Source organism: Desmodus rotundus, chromosome 11 (assembly GCF_022682495.2).
Source record: "Desmodus rotundus isolate HL8 chromosome 11, HLdesRot8A.1, whole genome shotgun sequence".
Taxonomy (NCBI): domain Eukaryota; kingdom Metazoa; phylum Chordata; class Mammalia; order Chiroptera; family Phyllostomidae; genus Desmodus; species Desmodus rotundus.
Genome location: NC_071397.1, coordinates 10,141,427 through 10,162,470, shown reverse-complemented (window position 1 = coordinate 10,162,470; position 21,044 = coordinate 10,141,427). Strand labels below are relative to the sequence as shown.

Genomic DNA, 21,044 nt, shown 5'->3' with positions numbered 1-21,044 from the left:
GAGATCTTGCCATTAAGCCTCCTTTTCATTTTATGGCAGACAGACCAGAATATTCATGTTGGATGATCAGTGGCTTTCTTCTCTGAATAACTGAATAAATAGTTCTTGTTTTTCTACACTTCATGTCACCTGTCACCCTCTTACAACATTACCTTAGGTGAAGCTATAATGAATTGGATAATAGCACATACTATATATATTAATTATGTTAATTAAATTAAAATGACTGGATCGCTTATTTGGCGTTAATTACATTTTAATGTATTCTGGGTTAATTGTAGAAAGAATCTTAAGTCTCTTGAAGGAAGGGGGGAGTACCATTTTTTTCCTTACAAGTGCATACTAACAAATTAAGCCTTAAGGTTGTTAACTGCATCTGTTTTTATATTCATTTCAGTTTGAGATGATGGCATTCTGAGTTTGTTCCAAATGTAGGTGGGAAACCTACTTGGATCCTGTATTTTCACTATGTTAGTCATTTTTTAAGTTTAGATGGGACTTCCATTATTAAGTATGGCAAATGAAGAAAGCCCTTTATTAAATCAATGGTAATGGCCCTGCTGTTTCCTTGCCTGGCATTTTAAGTTAGACATCTTGAAATTGGCCCAGATATGCGGGTATAATCCTGCTTGAAGGCAGGAGAAAGAAATGGCCAGGGTTTGCCAAGCACTTGTTTCTAAGTTGATGAAAAGACTGGTAGTCCTGGGGCAGGGGCGGGGGAGGGCCTGGTTGGTTGTATGTTGGATTTTACAGTAAGTCCTTGAATATGATGGCATTTGGTCAAATACTAAATGCTACTTGGTTAAAAAATACAAAAAAAAAGTTTGGAATGTATATACCAGAAAGATGTGGGCTAGGTAACAATGAGAGATTTGGTAAGATTCATAACCACTGGTAGGGAGAAAAACAGCGATAAATTCTTTTTTCTTCAGGAGAATCCTAGATGGTAGTATTTGGTCATGTTAATGACCTAAAGTAGACCTGACTTTAAGACCTTTTCCCCCGTCCCCATGAAAAGCAAATGGGTCAGAATAAGCATTCCTAATCAAGAGAGATGAATGTTTGAAAGTACTATTAAATTATTCACCTGCTTGTTTAATGAAGCCGTAACAATTGTATGTCTCAGGAGTGTGTAAGTGACAGATCTCAGCTTGGTACGTTCCCACTTGTTGCTATCAGTTTCTGACTTGGCAGAGTATTACCTAAGTCCAGTGGTTTTGCAGACTGCCCAGCTTCTGCCCTCAATCCCCACTCTCACCCTGGATCAGTCAGGCAGGTCAGCTTTTATTATGTGAGAGTTTGACCGAGAGCTTCTTTGGCTAAAAAGGTTGAAAAACTACTCATCTTGTCCATAGTGGCATTAGCTGAGCTTGTATTTCCAGTAGTATGGATCCCAGAACATTGGGTAGAACCCTACTTGAGTAGCTTTAGCAGTGGATTAATGTAGGGAAGAGCTTTGGAGGGAAAAGAAATCTCATTTTGAAGGTGAAGATTGATTTGCCTTAGATAGTAAACTGTAAAGCTGCAGTGTTTTAAAGCACTGGCTTAGACACAGTTCGGTGGAGTAAAGCAGCCCAGAAACAACCTGGAGCGTATACAAGGAATGAGAGGGATTGGACCATTTAATAAATAGCATTAGGGAAAATTAACTGTTTAGGGAAGGGTTCCTACAACTTGAAAAACAATGAAACTAATCACAAAAAAATTAATGGCTTTAATTGCTTGTGTTTAACTTATAAAATAAACTTTTAAAAGGCCAACTTGAAACACAGTATTGGCAATAAACGAGGATGGGGTTGGTAGTCTTACTCTGAAAGGCTTGTCTCCCGCCCTGGCCGGTGCAGCTCAGCTGGCTGGAGTGCCACCCTGCGGACTGAAGTGCTGTGCGTTTGATTGCCGGTCAGGGCACGTGCCCAGGCTGAGGTGTGGCCCCCAGCTGGGGCACGTATGGAAGGCTCTCATTCGATGTCTCTCTCTCCCTCTCTCCCTTCCTCTCTCTCTAAAAAGCAGTGAAAAAATTGTCCTCAAGTAACAATTTTTTTTAAATAACTTATCTCTTAATCATCATTTACAGAGTACAATTAATATTACAACTTTGGAGAATAATTTGGCAATATCTAGTTGAAGACACGTAGCCCTACAACCTAGCAACTCTACTCCTAAGTCTGGACTCAGAAACCCTACATGTGTACTGAGTGACCAATATAGAGGCCTTGTGTGTTAAGCCAAGAAAAATACTTAATATCCACCAATATATTGTATAGAATAGATTGTAATATATTCATTATAGACCAATGAAAATGAACTAGAGTCATACAATGAGTAGGGATAATTCTGATAAACATATGTTGACCCAGAACAGCAAGCTACAAACGTGAATATACAGTACTGTGTAATTAGGAATGTGTACATTTGGGGTAAAAGTATACAGAAATGAAGGAATCTGAAATTATGAACAACCAAATTCAAGTGGGTGGCCTCCTGTATGGCTGAAAAGGAGATTATGTGTACAAAACAACCACTGTCAGTAACATCGTACTTCTCAGAGTTGTATGGAGGGTCATTAAAGTATTATTTATACCATTTTAAAGGCCTGGAATATTTCACAATAAGAGGTTTATATAAATTGATAAAAACATTAGAATCCAGTGAGATATAGATAAAGGATGTGGCCAAATAATACATACAGGAGAAACTAAAATAGTTAATAAATGTGAAATAAACCTCATTAGTAATGGAAGAAATGCAAATTTAAATAAGCTTTTTTTTTTTTAAATTTTAAATAAGTAAAAGTTTTAGGGAATAAACTCAATGCTGCTGAGAACATGATAAGAAGGGCACATTATTGGATCAAGAATCAAGAATCCCTGGTCGGGTCATTCATTTGGTCAGAGTGTCGTCCCAATACACCTAGGTTGTGGGTTCCATCCCCAGTCAGGGCACATACAAGAATCGACCAATGAGTGCAATCGACCAATCCCCAATAAATAAGGGGAACAACAAATTGATGTTTCTTTCTTTCTTATTTATCTATCTGTCTGTCTCCATCTCTATCTCTGTATCTCTACCCCTCTCTCTCTCTGTAAAATCAATCAATAAATTTTTTTTAAAAAGAGTCAATTGATAAAACCTGTAGAGAAGAAAAGCAACTTGACTTAAATATATGTATACCTCTTGACCCAGTGATTCTAACCATCCCCAAAAATCTCATGTTCAAATGAAATAACTAAAAATGTAGCCAAATTTATTTTTGCAAAGATATATATTAGCATTATATACTAATGATAAAGAACTAAAAACAGTCTCAATTTCTGGTAGTAGGCGATGCTGTATCTTTAAGATGGCATATATGAAAAATTTTCATAACATGGAGTAATGCTTCTAATTTTATGAGTTAAAAAGCAGTACATAAGACCATATGTGGCAACTATATTATGCACTTGCAAACTAGAGTCCAAAGGGAAAGTTATCAGCCGTGTCAACTGCCTTTTCATGTCTGTATTACAGGAAATCCCTGTTAGTGATGGACTAGAGCTATTGCAGATGGTCCTGAACTTTGACACTAAGGACCCTCTCATTCTGTCTTGTGTCCTCACTGATGTCTCAGCACTCTTTCCATTTGTCACCTACAGACCAGAGTTCCTGCCCCAGGTCTTCTCTAAGGTAAATTTCAGCTGCTTTGTAAACACTTAGGCATTTTTAAGCTAATAAATGTAATTGCTTTTGAAAGTGTGAGACAAGCTGATAAATAGTCATTTATTCATTTATCAAATATTTACTCTGTACTTATTGTGGATCAGCACCACGCTAGTGAAAAAAAGAAAGCCTTACCCTTTAGGAGCACTCCGTTTGGGAAGAAAGTCATATAAACAGATGTCCCTGTGTGGCATTGCAATTAATAGACATGTGCCCTGAGCAATGGAAAGGAAGCAGGGGTATCCAACCCGCGGCTCATGGGCTGCATGCGGCCCGGGATGGCTATGAATGCGGCCCAACACAAAATCATAAATTTACTTAAAATGGGTTTTTTTGCTCATCAGTTTTCATTAGTGTTTGTGTAGTTAATGTGTGGCCCAAGACAACTCTTCTTCCATTGTGGCCCAGAGACACCAAAAGGTTAGACGCCCCTGAGAGGGTACCAGGACGTGCTGTCAGTCTGAGACGGGATTGTGAGAGGGGTTAGGGGTTTCCAGTGTAGGTGACTGGGTGAGTAGTAGAGTACCACCTGAGAGCGAATAGCGGATCATTAGGCAGTGGAGGAGTACAGAAGAAAAGGTAGTGAGTTTTGTTTTGGAATACTACGTTTGAAGTACATACTATATTTTTCATACTATAAGACAACCCCCCTCCCCACCGGAGGAAAATGGGTGTGCATCTTATAGTCCAAATGTAGCTTACCTGGCTGGGGGCAGGGGCGGGGGGTGGGGCAGGGACAGCAGTGGAGCAGGTTTTCTTTTCCCCTCCTTTCCTCCTCTAAAACTTTCATGCGTCTTATGGTCCAGTGCATCTTATAGTCTAAAAAATACGGTATACAATAGCTGCAGAGACAGCTCACAATAAATTGGCTATTTGAGGTTAAAGGTCTAGACTTTAGAAAATTATAAGATAAACTTAAGGCAGTGTCATTATGGAAGTATCAAGAATAAAAGTGAAGCCCTAGGGAAGAGGATCAGTAGAGTTAGGTGGCTCAAGCAGGGAATCATTGGGGGACGGCAGCAAAGAATAAGAGCCCCAAAGGAACCCTGGCTGGTGTGGCTCATTCAGTTGAGTGCTGGCCTGCAAACCAAAGGGTCACCAGTTTGATTCCCAGTCAGGGCACATGCCTGGATTGTGGGCCAGGTCCCCAGTTGGGGGCATGCAAGAGGCAATGGATCGATGTCTCTCTCACACATTGATGTTTCTCCCTGTCTTTCTCCTTCCCTCCCCTTCTCTCTAAAAAAAAAGTAAATAAAATCTTAAAAAGAAGATTCAAAGGGGGGAAAAAAGCCAGAGAAGTAGAGAAAATGTTGTATGACAAAGACCAGTATAACTTCAAAAACGTGGACTCATTTGTTGCAACTAAAATTTTCTTAAGAACTGGACAATGTCCCTTAGGTTTCTCTATTAGACCTTTTTTAGAGTGTTAGTCTGCTATAGTGACTAGGGCAGCAATCATGTTGCATTGGGCTAAAGAGTGAATGGGAAGTTACGCAGTGGGGTTAGGGAAGGTAGATCACTTAACTTCTAATAAAAAGTGGACAAGGAAGAGGCATCACTACAGCTGAGTGTTTGCATGATGGCAAGGGTTGTTCTGGGGTCTGTGGCCTTTGATCTTTGTAAAGTGTTTGATGGTAAAATTGTGTCTCCAGCCCTCCTACTTAACTGAGAAAACAAACACCCGAAACTTTGTAATACCAATTAAAAGCCCTTTTGTAGCCATATTGTAACACTTTTGGGATTTTTAGTTGGAAACTTTATAACTACTGTTTAAAAAGACATTACAGAATTGTTACTGATAAGTGGCTTTTTCTCCTTCCCCTTAGCTATTTTCATCTGTCACTTTTGAAACTGTTGAAGAAAGTAAGGTAAGACCATTAATTCAACCAACAAATTCTTGAGAGCAAAAGTATGAATACGTAACACTTAGTCTAGATATTTTTTTTTTTTGTAAAAAGGGTAAGTAAAGGCAGGAGATGGTCATATGATAAGGTATTTTGTACTAGAAATACCCTAGGGCAAACAGTAAATATGGATTCATGGTGAGTGTAAATGTCACCTCTTTATACTCATATTTTACACAGTTGTAAAATATGATGGTGAATTTGCTCTGGAGGAGGTACTTACATAGTAATATGCAGCATCTGTAAATTATATTAAAAATGGCTCCACATTTGTTGAACATTTCCTCCTAGGCCCCCAGAACGCGGGCAGTGAGGAACGTGAGAAGACACGCTTGCTCCTCCATCATCAAGATATGCCGCGACTACCCGCATCTCGCACTGGTAAGCCCCTGGATTGGGCCAGGTAGTCATTGAGACCTGTCGGGTTTGGTTATTTTTTTTTTGTAAATTCAGTTTTATTTTTACCTCACATAAGTGGAAAGCTGGGAACTATGTCATTGCTTAAGATAAGCACTCTTGAATTGGTGTCTTCTCCTACTTAGTAGTGGAGTTAAAAATGCAAAATATTCCCTCAAAGTAAATGGTTCTCTTCCATATGGATGTGACCAAATCTGTCCCATCAGTGTACACCTCTTTACTGTACTATGTGATGTTCTTAACTAGTACTGGCAAATGATGTGCCTAATCTTGAGAGAAGCCAGATGCGAACCCCAATATTTTTTGGATGGTTTTTAGAAGAAATTTAGCACTACTCCAAATTAAAAATTAACCATAAATTTCTCTTCTGAACACATAGCAGTGGTGTGTGTGTGTGTGTGTGTGTGTAAAACAAACTGATCTTTGTGAACATACTGTAAAAGTTGATGTAGAAAAAAGATGAATTTTTCTCAGTTGCAGTATGGGAAATTGCAGTTACCCAAAAACTCAAGACAACCACCTTCTGCCTAAATTTCCTGGTTTGCCCAAACAAAAGAACCCTGTAGCTAAATCACTAAGGACAGTCTTATTTATAGACCTGACCTTCTTGGGAATGAATGCCTTGGTTTTCCTTCCAGCTTCCTTGAGTGACTCCTCTCTCCCTGAAAATTAGATCTTCACCACCTCTAGTAGTTTTTTCCTTTCTGATCTGCAGCCCAATTTTGACATGCTTTACAACCATGTGAAACAACTGCTCTCCAACGAGCTCCTCCTGACACAGATGGAGAAGTGTGCCCTCATGGAAGCCCTGGTTCTCATTAGCAACCAGTTCAAGAACTATGAGCGTCAGAAGATGTTCCTAGAGGAGCTGATGGCACCGGTGGCCAGCATCTGGCTTTCTGAGGACACGCACAGGTAGAGGAAACCCTTTGCTGCTTGCGCTCAAGCACCCGTTCTGTTTCGGGAGCTGTGCCGGTCACGGGAATGTAAAGTGCAGCATAGGGAATATACGGTCAGTGATATTGTGCTAGGCAGGTACTAGACTTGTAAGGGGGGTCACTCCATAATTTATACAGATGTCTAACCGCTGTGCTGTATACCTGAAACTAATAGAAAATAATATTGAAAGTCAACTGTAATTAACCAAAAAAATAAGAGCATACAATGCCCAGGAGGGGAGTGTAAGGATATTGAGATGTCATGGCACAATCACTGATGTATGAAAGCAGCCTCTATTCTATTGCTGAAAATATCCTCCTGCTGAACAGAGGTATAGGGAGGGGGGATAAAAAATGGATTGTATGGTTTGGGAGGCCACAGTGGAATCTGCTCTGTCTGTGTCGTAGCACCAGTACTTGTAGAGAAACAAGAACAGCCACTAATGGACAGAGCTGAGCAAGAGCCACACAGACACTCATCTGTGCCCACACAGCATTCTCAAGCTTGTATTTTTTTTTTTAATAAGAGAAAGGTTATTTACAAAGTTATAGAGATAGTAGAAGTGAGCCAACTGGGCTGCTTAGGCCCAGGAAAAAATCACAGAGACAAAAGAAGGACCCTTGGCACTTAGAAGAGAGAAAGACAAAGGTAGTACACCTGGTGGGAAGGAAAGGGGAGGGAAAGGCACAGGTATGGCCTTGAGAAAACACACCCACTGGGGAAAGACGGGGAAGGCGTGGCGTGCTCCCAAAAGGGAGAGTGCCACCAAAGCTTGTATTTCTTTTTCTAACTGATTTTTGAGAGACAGAGGAAAGGAAGTAGTGATGGAGGGAGAGAGAGAGGGAGGGAGGAAGAAACAGGTTTTTTTGTTCCACTTATTTATGCATTTATTGGCTGATTCTTATGTGTGCCCTGACTGGGGATCAAACCCCTATTGGATGACGCTCTAACCAACTGAGCCAAGCTTGTATTCTTTTTCTTTTCTTTTTTTTTTTCTTTAAGATTCTATTTGTTTATTTTTAGAAAGAGGCTAAGGGAGGTAGAAAGAGAAGGAGAAGAACATTGATGTGCAAGAGATACATGATCAGTTGCCTCTCACACACCCCCAGATGGGGACCTGGCCTCAACTGAGGCATGTGCCCTGACTGGGAATTGAATCAGCAACCTTTTGGTTCACAGGCTGGTACTTAGTCCACTGAGCCACACCAGTCAGGGTCCAAGCTTGTGATCTTCAAAGTGTCACTAGTAACAATTTTTTGTTTTTAATCTTGAGACAGAGGGGAAGGGAAGGAGAAAGAGGGCGAGAGAAACATCAGTGTGTGGTTGCCTCTCGTGTGCCCCCCACTGGGGACCTGGCCTGCAACCCAGGCCTGTGCCCTGACTGGGAATCGAACCAGTGGCCCTTTGGTTTGCAGGCTGGCACTCAATCCACTGAGCCACACCAGCCAGGGAAAAAGTGTTACTAATAACATTTAGAAGTGAGAAGAGAAGTTTAAACTGTCAAATGAAAGCTGACAATATGATTAAATTGCTGTCTCTATAACAACCGTTCTTTGGAGCCAAATAACCATAGCTTTTGTGGAAGAAACTGTCCTTACTTAAAATCATGGTATAGCTTGTGTTTCCCCCTAACCTTCAGAGTGCTGTCAGATGTTGATGCATTTCTTGCCTATGTGGGTGCAGATCGGAAAAGCTGTGACCCTGCCCTGGAGGACTCCAGTGGCTTAAATCGTGCACGAGTAAGTAAGCCTTTTCTGGGAACGGGAAGTGGAATTTGCCATGGGTAGGAGTAGGGGTGTTGTCATTTACATTTTTTTCTGTATGGGTCAGAAATCTGGGCTCTTCACTTTCCTAAGCTTCTCCTTTCTTTTCTTCTTTAGTCTTGAATTCTTGAGTTAGTTCCCACAGCAGAGCAGATGGTCTTTTCTATGAAGTCATTATTTTGGCTTTAAGGATCTCTAAATAGCTCTGAAGACTGAAGGTGTAATGAGGAAGTAGGTCAGAACTTGGTCAGCAGGGTGAGTCCTCCCTGCCATTGCTCTCTGGCATGTAAAGTCCTAAATGATGACGTAACTTGCAAACCTGAGATTTTTTCAGTTTTTGCTATTCAAATAAGCATTGTTCTTGTCTCCATTATGGCAAAAATCACATTAATTAACCTGGCAAATAACAGGTTGGTTGAGAGTACCGTGAGTGGGGTTAGGGCAGAAGCTGTCAAGGCTTAAGCTGGAGGGTGCAGGGTCAACTCAAAACAAGATGAAGTGTTGTCTGTCTAAATACTCTGCTTTGAAGCATGTCCAAGCCACGTTCTAATTGGGGTCCTGTGAGAGGGTCACTGTAGCCTCTGGAAGGACATCCTCATGACAGAGAAGTTTCTAGGGTCTACCACTGCACTTGAAGATGGCAGTGAAAGGACTTGACCCTAAAGGAAGGGACAGGGTTGGGGGCAGGAGCCTTTTCCTTCTCTCTGGTCTTTGTAACCCTTTTGCTATAACCTTGCATATATCTAATAGCACTTTTGTCTTTTCTTCCCCTTTTATGTTTACCTTTCGTTTTTGTTTTTCTGTAGATGAGCTTCTGTGTGTATAGCATTCTGGGTGTTGTGAAACGAACTTGCTGGCCCACCGACCTCGAAGAGGCCAAAGCTGGAGGGTTTGTGGTGGGTTATACACCCACTGGAAATCCAATCTTCCGTAACCCCTGTACTGAACAGATTCTGAAACTTCTTGACAATTTGCTTGCCCTTATACGGTGAGTCAGAATAATGGTTTTCCTCTCTCTCTCTTTTTACCTTAAGAATCTCAAAAGTTGAAAATATGTTTATATTTCCTCAAATCCTGGTGGTGGTAAATGAGGCATTAGGTGTTGTTTACTTCCATGGGGGGAAGGTCTCTTTTTAAAAATAAAAACAGCTCTCACTTACATTAAATCTTACATTTCAAGTGAGCACATGGGTGCTAATCCCAAAGTGGCTTTTCTCAGTTTGAATCTCCTCTGTATTTTATTCCTACTTTTTTATACCTTATCCTTACTTTTTACTTGCTAAGTTTTATTTAGTCTAAATTTTTGCCACTGAAGGAAATGTTCATTGGGAAGGACAGTTGCTTTCTGTAGTGATGCTTTTCTGGGTGGTATTCAACTGAGCTAATCTGAATGTATCAGTAATGACTCTTGATGTCAAATGGACCAAAGAGCTTAGTGGCTGATCATGCCAGAGAAGGGCATGATACACGGTCCACCTCCCTTGCCTAGGTGTTTACTTCTCAAAGCTGAGCCCTCAGACCGGCAGTGTCAGCTCGTTTGAAATGCAGAATTGGGGTCCCACCCCAGACATATTAAATCAGAGTCCGTATTAGAACAAGATCCCAAAGTAGTTCTTCTACACATTAAAGGTTCAGAATCACTGTTACAGATCACATGAGCTGGTGTATTCAAGTTGAAATATGCCAAGTCTGTGCTTGTTAGTTACTTGATGTATGTTTGATGACTCAGAGATGCTCTCTGAGAAGAAAGATAGGCTTTGGACAGAATTCAGTTCTTACTAGCCAAAGCACAATTTGATTGCTTCCTATATCCCATTACTGCTGGGTTACAGGTTAGGACCGTATTACGGTTTTGGCCTCTCATGCAGGGCGTAAGAGCAGAGTCTCAACCGAGCAAAACAAATTACTTTTGGCTCCAGGACGCTGTACTGGCAACAGACACCTTCGATCATAAACTTAAGAATCAGAGGTTTAAAGAGCTTGTTGGCCAATTCGTAAGAGTGGAGTGTCTGAAAGAGTTGTCGTTGTGGATGTATCTGGAATTAGATGTCTCTTCAAAAGGAGAGAGATTTCAGTAAAGAAGTATGACCTGCATGTTGAGAGGCCAATAAAGTATTTAGTCAGGGAAGGTTTGTTTCCATATTGATGTTTTTGAAACCAAAAGGTTCTTCATTAGCTTAGAGAAATGCGAACGTGTTTAAGACAGTTGGCAGCAGACTCAGTGACCCAGCCCTTTTAGAACTGTGGCCAGAGTGCATGTGGTGAGAACCCAGACCTGGAAATGGGGTTCGTTCCTGGTTGGGCTAGGAGGCCACGAGAACAGCATGACTATCCTCTTGACGTTTTTGTCAGAGTTCAGTGCTTTTGGGAAATCCCGAAGGCAGCCAAAGGCATTTTGGAAAACGTCGACTGTAGTTATGGAGCAGTTAGACTCTTTGAGTAGTTAGAGTGTTGTAGTACACTTTATCTTGAAGTATAATATAAGGACACAAATATATATAATTAAAGGATACAAATTAAGAGTGTGTGTAGATGGATTTTCATGAAGTGGATACACCTGTGTAATCAGCACCCAGATTAAGAAACAACCTTATCCAACAACTCTTCTCAAATCAGAACCTGCCCCTCAAGGGTAACCACTATTCTGACCTTTAACGTTTTGCCTGGTTGTTCTACCTTAAATGAATGGTGTCAGAGGCATGCACTCCTTCATGTCAGGCTTCTCTTGCTCAGTATTTGTAAGAGTCATCCATGCTGTTGCACGTGGTTGTGGTTGGTTATTCTCATTGCTTGAGTGGTATTCTGTTGTGCGAATATACTGTAAATTATTTATCCATTTAGTGCTGATGGACTTTTGGGTATTTCTAATGTTTTGTTACTACAAACAGAGCTGCTAACGTTCTTGTAAATGTCTTTTGGCTATGCGAATACTTACTTAACACTTCATTTCTGTCGAGTAGAAGTAGAATCCTACAGGTAAGAGTAGAATTCGTGGTTTATAAGGTATGCATGTTTTCAGTTTTCATCAGTAGAACCAATTAAGTTACAATGTACATTTCCATCAATTGGATACTGGAGCTACTGGAGCAATGAGCTTTAACTCCCTGTCAAGTAGTCTGACAAGCAAAGAAGGTCTTAGAGCTCTGCTATCCAGCATGGTAGCCGCTATTGTAGTTGGCTGTTGAGCAGTTGAAATGTGGCTAGTTTGAATTGAGAGAAGCTGTACATATAAAATACACACCAGATTTTGAAAACTTATTACAAAAATGTGAAATATCTCAGTAATTTTTAGTGTTGATAACAACTGAAATGATTTTTTTGATGCATTGGATTAAATCAAGTACGATTAATTTAACCTGTTTCTTTTCACTTTTTAAATTTGGCTGACTAGAAAATGTTAGTGGCTTACATTGTATTTCTGTTGGACAGTGTTATTTCTAGTGAGTTGGATAGAGGACAAATGTAGGGAACAGAACTGTCTGATTCTTGAAAGGTACATTATCATCATTTTATAATAACAGCTTTTCTGCTAACTTAAGTTTGTTACATTGTTTCTGTATGTCTTCTATGTGTTCTGCTGAAATCTTTGTGTGTGTAAAGTCTTATTTAGCATAGGGGTTGTACTCTTAGCGGTGATACTAAGAATACAGGGGTTGGCAAAAGTAGGTTTACAATATCGAGTACGTGAAACAGTTTATTCTTGTACTATTACTTATTAATCATTGTATTATTTACTTGTATTACAACTATAAACGTATTTTTGCCAATCCATATATTTGAGATAGGTACACATTGTCCAAAACTTAAAACTTCCATTACCTACCGTTTTTAGCCATGTATAATGCACACCTTTTTGCACCAATTTTTGAGGGAAAAATAAGGATGCACATTATACATGGGTAGTACTAATTCCATACCTATAAAACTGCTTTTAATTCTATTATTTATGCTTTGAAAGTTTCACTCTAGACCTGGATGGTGTAGCTCAGTGGATTGAGTGCAGGCCTGCAAACCAAAGGATCACTGGTTCAATCCCCAGTCAGGGCACATGCCTGAGTTGCGGGCCAGGTCTCCAGTAGGGGACACATGAGAGACAAGCACACATTGATATTTCTCTCCCTCTCCTCTCATTCCCCTCTCTAAAAATAAATAAATAAAATCTTCAAAAAAAATACTAATGCCTACACCCCACCCTCAGAGATTTTGATGTGATTGGCCAGGGTTGGGGCCCAGGCATACTTTTTTTTTTTTTTTTAAAGTGTAACTCTAGAAAGCAATAAGGATGTCCTTATGGAAAATAAAACCCTGTTTCCAAATATAAATAAATAAATAATTGTATTAAAAAATTAAAAGGTTTTTTCCCCTAAAAGTTTGGACCAAAAACATGGGTGCACATTATACACAGAAGCACATTATATATGGCAAAATACGGTAGTTACCTTTTTCTTTGCCAAGCAGTAACTAGTCCCTCTTAATCTGGAAGCACAGAGCTCCAACTTGCAATTGTGTCAGGAAAGGTGACATTTCAGGAGCCTGAATGTAACTAGGGGTTGTAGGTGTCCCTGCTTATGAACAGTTGACCTGGAGTCAGAGGTGTACTCTGAGTCCTCCTCTGCTTGTGAGGTGGAGGTGCAGCCACCGTGGCACCGCCTCCTTGGGGAGAGGGGAGAATATAAGGGCTACAAGATTCTGTTGTAGCTCCAGTGACATTTGACACATGATGCATTAACCCTTCTGCTTTATAAATTATCTCTTTGGGTCACAGTCGCACTTAATGAAATAATAAGAAACTGCTCTGCTCTCATCTGCTGTCTGTTAAACTCAATTTCTTCTGGAAGCTGATTTTATCAGAGATCATTTCATAGTATCAGACATCTTCCAAAAAAACCTTAATTCAGAAACTAAAAAGATGACACATTGCAGTTTTTAGAAGTGAATGGCACCTGTTACCCATCCGTGCGCTCTACACAGAGGAGATAACGGCTAAGGCAGTTTTAGACAGCCTCGTAGAATACAAGCAGACTGATAGTAACAGCATGTTAAAAGGATTACACACCATGACCAAGTAGGATTTATCCTGGGGATGTACGAGTGGTTCAGCGAACAAAATAAGTAAGTGTAATATACCATATTAATAGAACAAAGGAAAAAAACATGCAGTCATCTTAATCGACACAGAAAAAGCACTTGACAAACTCTAACATCCTCTCATGATAAAAAACACTCTGCTAACTTGGACCAGAAGGGAACTTCCTCAACATGGAAAATGATTTTTATTAAAAAATCCACAGCTTGTATCATATGCAGTGGTGAAAGATGGAAAGCTCTCCCCCTCCATCGAGGAACAAGCAAGGAAAGGGCAAGCAAGCACTTTCACCACTGCTGTGTGTACTGGAAGTCCCACACAGCGGCTAGACAAGAAAAAGAAAGAGAGGCTTTCAAACTGGAGAAGAAGTAAGACTATCTCTATTCACAAATGACACCAAAAACCCCAGCTGAAAACTATCCGTGCGAGGAGACCTGTGCAGTTCAAGCCTGTGTTGCTCGAGGGCCAGCTGTACATGAATTTCACAAAGTAGCAGTATACAAAATCAACACACAAAAATCTGTTGCATTTCTGTATTTTAACAAATAATCTAAGAAAGGAAATTGCAATAACAGTTGCATTTACAATAGCATCAAAGAGAATAAAATACCTAGGAATTAGCATCCAAGGAAGTTGAAAAATTCATACATTGAAAACTACAAAATATTGGTGAAAGAAATTAAAGAAGACATATAAATGGAAACACACCCTGTGTTCATGGATTAAAAGACAATATTAATAAAATGTTGTTAATACCCAACACAATCTACACTGTCCCCTATCAAAATCCCAAAAATGGTTTCTTACAGAAATAGAAAAACTCATCCTGAAATTCATGTGGAATTTCAAGGGACCACAAATACCCAAAACAATTGTTTTTGAAAAATATATTTTTGACTTCCGGCCAAGATGGAGGTCTCAGGGGACACACTGTGGCGCCTCAAACAACCAAAAGAAGGACGACAGCAAATTTAAAAACAAAAAACAACCAGAACTGACAGAAAATTGAATTGTATGGAAGTTCAGCAACCAAGGAGGTAAAGAAGAAATATTCATCCAGACCGGTAGGAGGGGCGGAGGCAGGCAGCCAGGCAGAGAGGACTCATGGCCAGGCAGCGGCAGATTGCAGAGCGGGTAGTCCCACATCTGCATGCAGATAAACCAGGAGGCACAACTGGGGAGTGAGACAGACTGCACAACCCAGGGTATCAGCGCTGGGAAATAAAGCCTCAAACCTCTGATTGAAACCACCCGTGGGGGTTGAGGCAGCAGTGGGAGAAACTCCCTGCCTCATAGGAGAGTTCACTAGAGAGACCCACAGGGTCCTAGAACATACACAAGCCCACCCACCCGGGAATCAGCACCAGAAGGGCCCAATTTGATTGTGGGTAGTGGGGGAAGTGACTGAAAGCTGGCAGAGAGCCGAGCAAGCGGCATTGTTCCCTCTCTGACCCCTCCCCCACATACAGCATCACAGCGCAGCAAAGTGGGATGCCCCGCCCTGGTGAATATCTAAGGCTCCACCCCTGACACGAAACAGCCACACTGAGAAAAAAATATGGCCCAAATGAAAGAACAGATCAAAGCTCCAGAAACAATACAACTAAGCAATGAAGAGATAGCCAACCTACCAGATGCACACTTCAAAACACTGGTAATCAGGATGCTCACAGAATTGGTTGAATTTGACCGCAAATTAGATGAAAAAATGAAGGCTATGCTAAGAGAAACAAAGGAAAATGTACAGGGAACCAATAGTGATGGGAAGGAAACTGGGACTCAAATCAACGGTGTGGTCCAGAAGGAATAAAGAAACATCCAACCAGAAAAGAAGGAAGAAACAAGAATTCAAAAAAATGAGGAGAAGCTTAGGAACCTCCAGGACATCTTTAAATGTTCCAACATCCGAATCATAGGGGTGCCAGGAGGAGAAGAGGAAAAGCAAAAAATTGAAAACTTATTTGAACAAATAATGAAGGAGAACTTCCCTAATCTGGCAAAGGAAATAGACTTCCAGGAAGTCCAGGAAGCTCAGAGAGTCCCAAAGAAGCTGGACCCAAGGAGGAACACACCAAGGCACATCATAATTACATTAGCCAAGATTAAAGAGAAGGGGAGAATCTTAGAAGCAGCAAGAGAAAAGGACACAGTTACCTACAAAGGAGTTCCCATAAGACTGTCAGCTGATGTCTCACAAGAGACCTTGCAGGCAAGACGGGGCTGGCAAGAAGTATTAAGTCATGAAAGGCAAGGACCTACACCCAAGATTACTCTATCCAGCAAAGCTTTCATTTGGAATGGAAGGGCAGATAAAGTGCTTCTCAGATAAGGTCAAGTTAAAGGAGTTCATCATCACCAAGCCCTTATTATATGAAATGGTAAAGGGACTTATCTAAGAAAAAGAAGATAAAAAATATGAACAGTAAAAATGACAGCAAACTCACAGTTATTAACAACCACACCTAAAACAAAAACAAAAGCAAACTAAGCCAACAACTAGAACAGGAACAGAACCACAGAAATGGAGATCACATGGAGGGTTATCAACAGGAGAGTGGAAGGGGGAGAGGGGGGGAAATGTATAGAGAATAAGAAGCATAAATGGTAGGTAGAAAATAGACAGGGGCAGCGTAAGAATAGTATAGGAAAGGTAGAAGGCAAAGAACTTATAAGTATGACTGACCCATGGACATGAACTATAGGGGGGAATGTGGGAGGGAGGGGTGGGCAGGATGGAGTGGAGTGAAGGGGAGGGAAATGGGACGACTGTAATAGCATAATCAATAAATATATTTAAAAAGTATTCAAAAAAACTCATTGCTAGGCTCTTTGTGTAAGCAAAAGAGTGGAGACAATCTTACTGACTCTTACTAGGGAGATGGGGAAATGAATTTACGAAGTGGCATTCTAAAAAAGACAGTTTAAAAGAGTGTACTAATACGTGTACATGGTTAGGTTTTCAAAATAATGCTGAGGAGGGTTTTTTGTTTTTTTAAAGCATGGTCTAAAAAGATCTGGTCAGTGTGCATCTTAAATATGTAACCATGCTGGTATTTGTTATATTTGTAATTTTCTGTATTTTGAGATGTTTGTAATTAACTTTTAAAAGAAAAATAGGTAGTGATGTTCTCTGGCTATAGATTGTTCAGTGTGCCATTGTTGTGGGCAAGAGGGACCACTGTGGATGGCGGGTAGGTCAGGTCCACCACAGTCGTTCCTCCTCAGTCATACAGAGCCAGTAACTGCTCAGGTAAGTCATTTTGCTGGGGACCAGACGCACATGTGGGAATTGTGGGTGCTCCTCCAGGAGGTCAGAGCAATGGAGATAGAGCCTATGGTCTTGGAATGGAGACAGAACATCTGAAATACTGGAGCGTATCACCACTTGCTCTCTGTTCCTGCCTGTGACTCCACAATGCCTCTGACATTGCATCCTGTGTCACTGGCAAACAGAAAGTAGTGTGCCAAGGCATGGTCTCAAGTTTAAAAGAATTTTGCTTTCTAGCATCAGACTGTGATGTTGTCCAGCTATCTTAGGATTTGGTTCTCGTCTTGATTGATTTTAGGTTGGTATACTACACAATTCTACTTAATAGCTTTGAGTCTGATCTCTGTTCCAGGGCAATATTTAAATGTTTATACCATCCTTTTTTTCCCCTGCCAGGAGTAGTGTTGACAGGGAGATTTGTCTATGTGGAAGTGTAGTATCACAATTACAAGGTGAAACCCACTCTTGCCTTCTGCAGCAGACTAGGAGAAGTTCACATAGCATCCTTTTTTTCTTTTAGAACTCACAATACTTTATATGCACCAGAAATGCTAGCCAAAATGGTAGAGCCTTTCACAAAGGCTCTGGATATGCTTGAAGTGGAAAAATCTGCTATTTTAGGTAAGAAATCTAGCCTTTTTTTTTTCCTTGAAGCTCACCTTACCTCTAATGGGCTCCTCAGGCAGCCTCAGTGTGCCTTGTGTCTCCTCTTTGTCACCTGGCACCACCGTGACCACCTGTTTGTCCAGACATGCATGTGTGGAGCTCCCACGGCCTCTCTAGGAACAAATGCACTTCCTCTGTCGTCGTGGCACGTGGAGAAGGTCTTCAGACAGTTTCTCCCCACCGCCACCCCCGCCCCGCATTACTCCTCCAGGTAGTGCTGTGCGTTAGAGCTTTAGGCTGTACAGAAACCAGACCTGAAGGATATTAGCACAATTTCCTGCCTTTTATGTATGGGGCCAAAAACGTATTAAAACAATTAAGCTTAAATAGCTTTTAGCAGTAATATATATTATCAACAATTTTAAATAAATACTTTCTAAGCCCTGTTTCCTGGATTAGAACATTGCTTTAACTCATTTTTCCCATTAGCAAATAACCACGCAATCATAATTGTGACATGTTCTGTGAACAAAAGTGACTGTTAGACTGTGTCTTGGGGAAGAGTCAGAAGATTGTCCTGCCAGTGGAGACTTAAAGGATGAGTAGGAGCTAACCAGGTTTGGGGCAAGAGGAGATGCTGAGCATTCTGGCCAAACAGGATTGGCAGGTACAAGATGCTGAGGTATGCAGGAAAGAGCTCGGTGTGTCCAGGGCATAGAGAGGAGGGCCTCCTGTGGCTGGAACAAAAGGGGAAAGGCCATGACAGGTATAACTTAGAGCTAGCGACACCCAGACTTGTCTGAACTCTGTGCCCATCTCTGAAGCTTCATACTGGCTCTGAAACTTCAGGACTCTGCCCACCGTATCACTTCGTTCGCACCCGTAACCTCTGCCTGGGCCTGGCAGTGGTTAAGCAACCTAATAACCATGTTAATGAAAGGAAGGGTGCTAGTTTGCCTTTCCAGAGCTTAGGTCTGTCTTGGCCTACATAGTTCTGGGCCATTTCCTTTGGCACCAGTACACTTAAGGTCCATATTGCAGAAACCAGTAAAAACAAAACTTCCAAAAAATGTCTTGCCATTATAAAAAGTAGCTGTTGCGTCACACAGACACACACACACAAACCCACATTCAATTTTCATTCAAATTAAACCATGAACTCCTGCTATAGAAATATACAGCCAGCCAAAACATTACTAGGATGGACAAACAGTTCCTTCTGGCAGCTTCCAACCATGAAGAAGACTTGGAATATAAAATTACCTGTGATTAGAAGTATAGATCTTTTAAGGCAGTTATTATACTGAGATAAGTGAGTTTCATTTGATCTGTTACACATCTTGGGCTTCGCATAAAATATTGCTTGAAAAAGAGGTTCTATAACTTGAAAAGGGAGGCCCCACTTTTTTATGGAGAGATCATTTTAAGTTCTCATTGTGTGTTTTGGTACAAGTCCCATCGGGAGAAACCCAAGCAAAAGTTGGAGTACCCAGGTCTAGTCTGAAGTCCTGAGTACTTAATAGCTTTTACCTTTTCCTACCAAGACAGTGTAGCTCTTGGCAACTCCAGCTCGTGGAAGACGTGGCCAGCTGCTTGGCACTTGTAACACTCCTCATCCCCCACCCCCAAACCACGGCTGCCTGCAGTAGGGCGTTGGTAAGTGGAGACTCTTAGAGGCGGGGCAGCATGTCCCTGACGTTTCTTTGTCTGTAGGGTTACCCCAGCCTCTCCTGGAACTGAATGACTCTCCTGTTTACAAAACAGTCCTGGAAAGAATGCAGCGTTTCTTCTCCACCCTCTATGAGAACTGGTAATGAACCAATGCAGCCTCTCCACATTCTCTTCCTAGGCGTGTGTTGTATAGGAATGGCCATGGGTTGGACTTTTGATGTAGGAAAAAAGTCAGGTAAGATGAGGCAAGGGTTTGACAGGGAACTAATAATTCGAGTTCCAAATAAAAATGAACAGTTTTCTTACATTTGCTTTTTTATCATTGTCATATGTGCCATGGCTTGATATTTTATGCCCAACTTGCCTGTTCTGGGGCATAAGATGATGAGACCAAAGGAGAAGGTATAGTGGTGGGGATGCATGTTTCCCATACCCCTCACCCTTCAAAGCCTATTTTTTTATGAGACAGTGGGAAGTGGCTGGCCAGATTTTGTCTCCAGGTCCTGGTCGTGGGGTGGGGCAGTGAGAGGCCTTCCTATACACTGCCACACCCGGGCCACCTGCCTCACTAACCCAGAGCCCGATCAGCCAAACGAACGAGATTCTCCATTGTAAGTCCGTGTTACTTACTAAGTAATAAAGGCTACTGCTGATATTGGGTACCAAAATATACCAACAATTGGCCTTCAAAAGATGCTGAATCTGCTATCAAGAAGCTTCCTTAAGAGTAGGAAGCAAAGAGTGGGTTACTTTCACTTTTGATAAAAGGTTAAGTCCACATATTTGAAGTATACTGATTAGCTAAAGTTCTCTTAAGAAGTAAATACAATCGCTTTTCTAATTTACTGTAGACTAGAAGCCTTCTGTCACCATGGTGTGGAGACATCTGGGGCAGCCAGGGCTGGCAGTAATAGATGGTAGATTCGTCATTGCCCGTGATCTCCCGATTTCCCTTACAGTTTCCATATCCTGGGGAAGGCAGGCCCTTCCATGCAGCAGGACTTCTACACCGTGGAGCACCTGGCGACCCAGCTTCTCAGCTCAGCCTTTGTCAATCTGAACAATATTCCTGACTATCGACTCAGACCCATGCTTCATATCCTTTCAAAAGTCCCGAGATAACCCGGAAGATCGAATACAGGAACAGTTCATAGGCACCAGAGGAGGCAGAGATGAGCTGCATGGAAGAGACGGAATCATATATCTAAATTGTATAATAACTACATTGAAAGGACAAGATTGAAGTAAATAGCAGGAAAAACAGGAAGGCAGTTCAGGGGACTTTGGAAGCTCTTAGGAGCAACTCGTTACCATCTCCATTTCAGCCCATCTGTATATTTTGTCAGGTGCTTCCCCCTTGAAATTGCACTCTCACACTTCATTGTCATTTGGATCCTTTTTTAAAAAAACATCTTTCTTCCCTGAGTTATAAGGGTGTCCTTCCTATTTTCCTCCCTACTTTCAGGCAACCCACTGCCCATAACATGCAGCCTGGTAGAAAGGACAGTGAAACTAAAAATATAATGGAAATGAGTATCCATGCAGCTTAGGATTTTCAGAAAAGAACTTGAAGGTTAACACAGGATGTTCTAGGCATCTGGCAAGTCCTTTGTGGGTTGACTCTGTCCAAAGGCCCAGCCTGTTGCCTGTCAGATAAGGGGTGCTTTAGAATGAGAGGGGTGTGTGCGCTCACG

At 41.3% G+C, this 21,044-nt stretch overlaps 1 protein-coding gene across 1 annotated transcript in view; it reads left to right on the top strand.

Annotated features, from left to right (window-relative positions):
- The window catches only part of XPO5 (exportin 5), a 51,971-nt gene that overhangs the window by 23,996 nt on the left and 6,931 nt on the right, over positions 1–21,044 (top strand). The window contains exons 15-23 of the mRNA XM_053914235.2: positions 3,508–3,663; positions 5,523–5,564; positions 5,892–5,981; positions 6,733–6,932; positions 8,596–8,695; positions 9,526–9,707; positions 17,594–17,694; positions 19,393–19,489; positions 20,310–20,446. Coding sequence (XP_053770210.1) covers positions 3,508–3,663; positions 5,523–5,564; positions 5,892–5,981; positions 6,733–6,932; positions 8,596–8,695; positions 9,526–9,707; positions 17,594–17,694; positions 19,393–19,489; positions 20,310–20,446 — 1,105 coding nt within the window. The remainder of the gene's footprint in view (positions 1–3,507; positions 3,664–5,522; positions 5,565–5,891; positions 5,982–6,732; positions 6,933–8,595; positions 8,696–9,525; positions 9,708–17,593; positions 17,695–19,392; positions 19,490–20,309; positions 20,447–21,044) is intronic.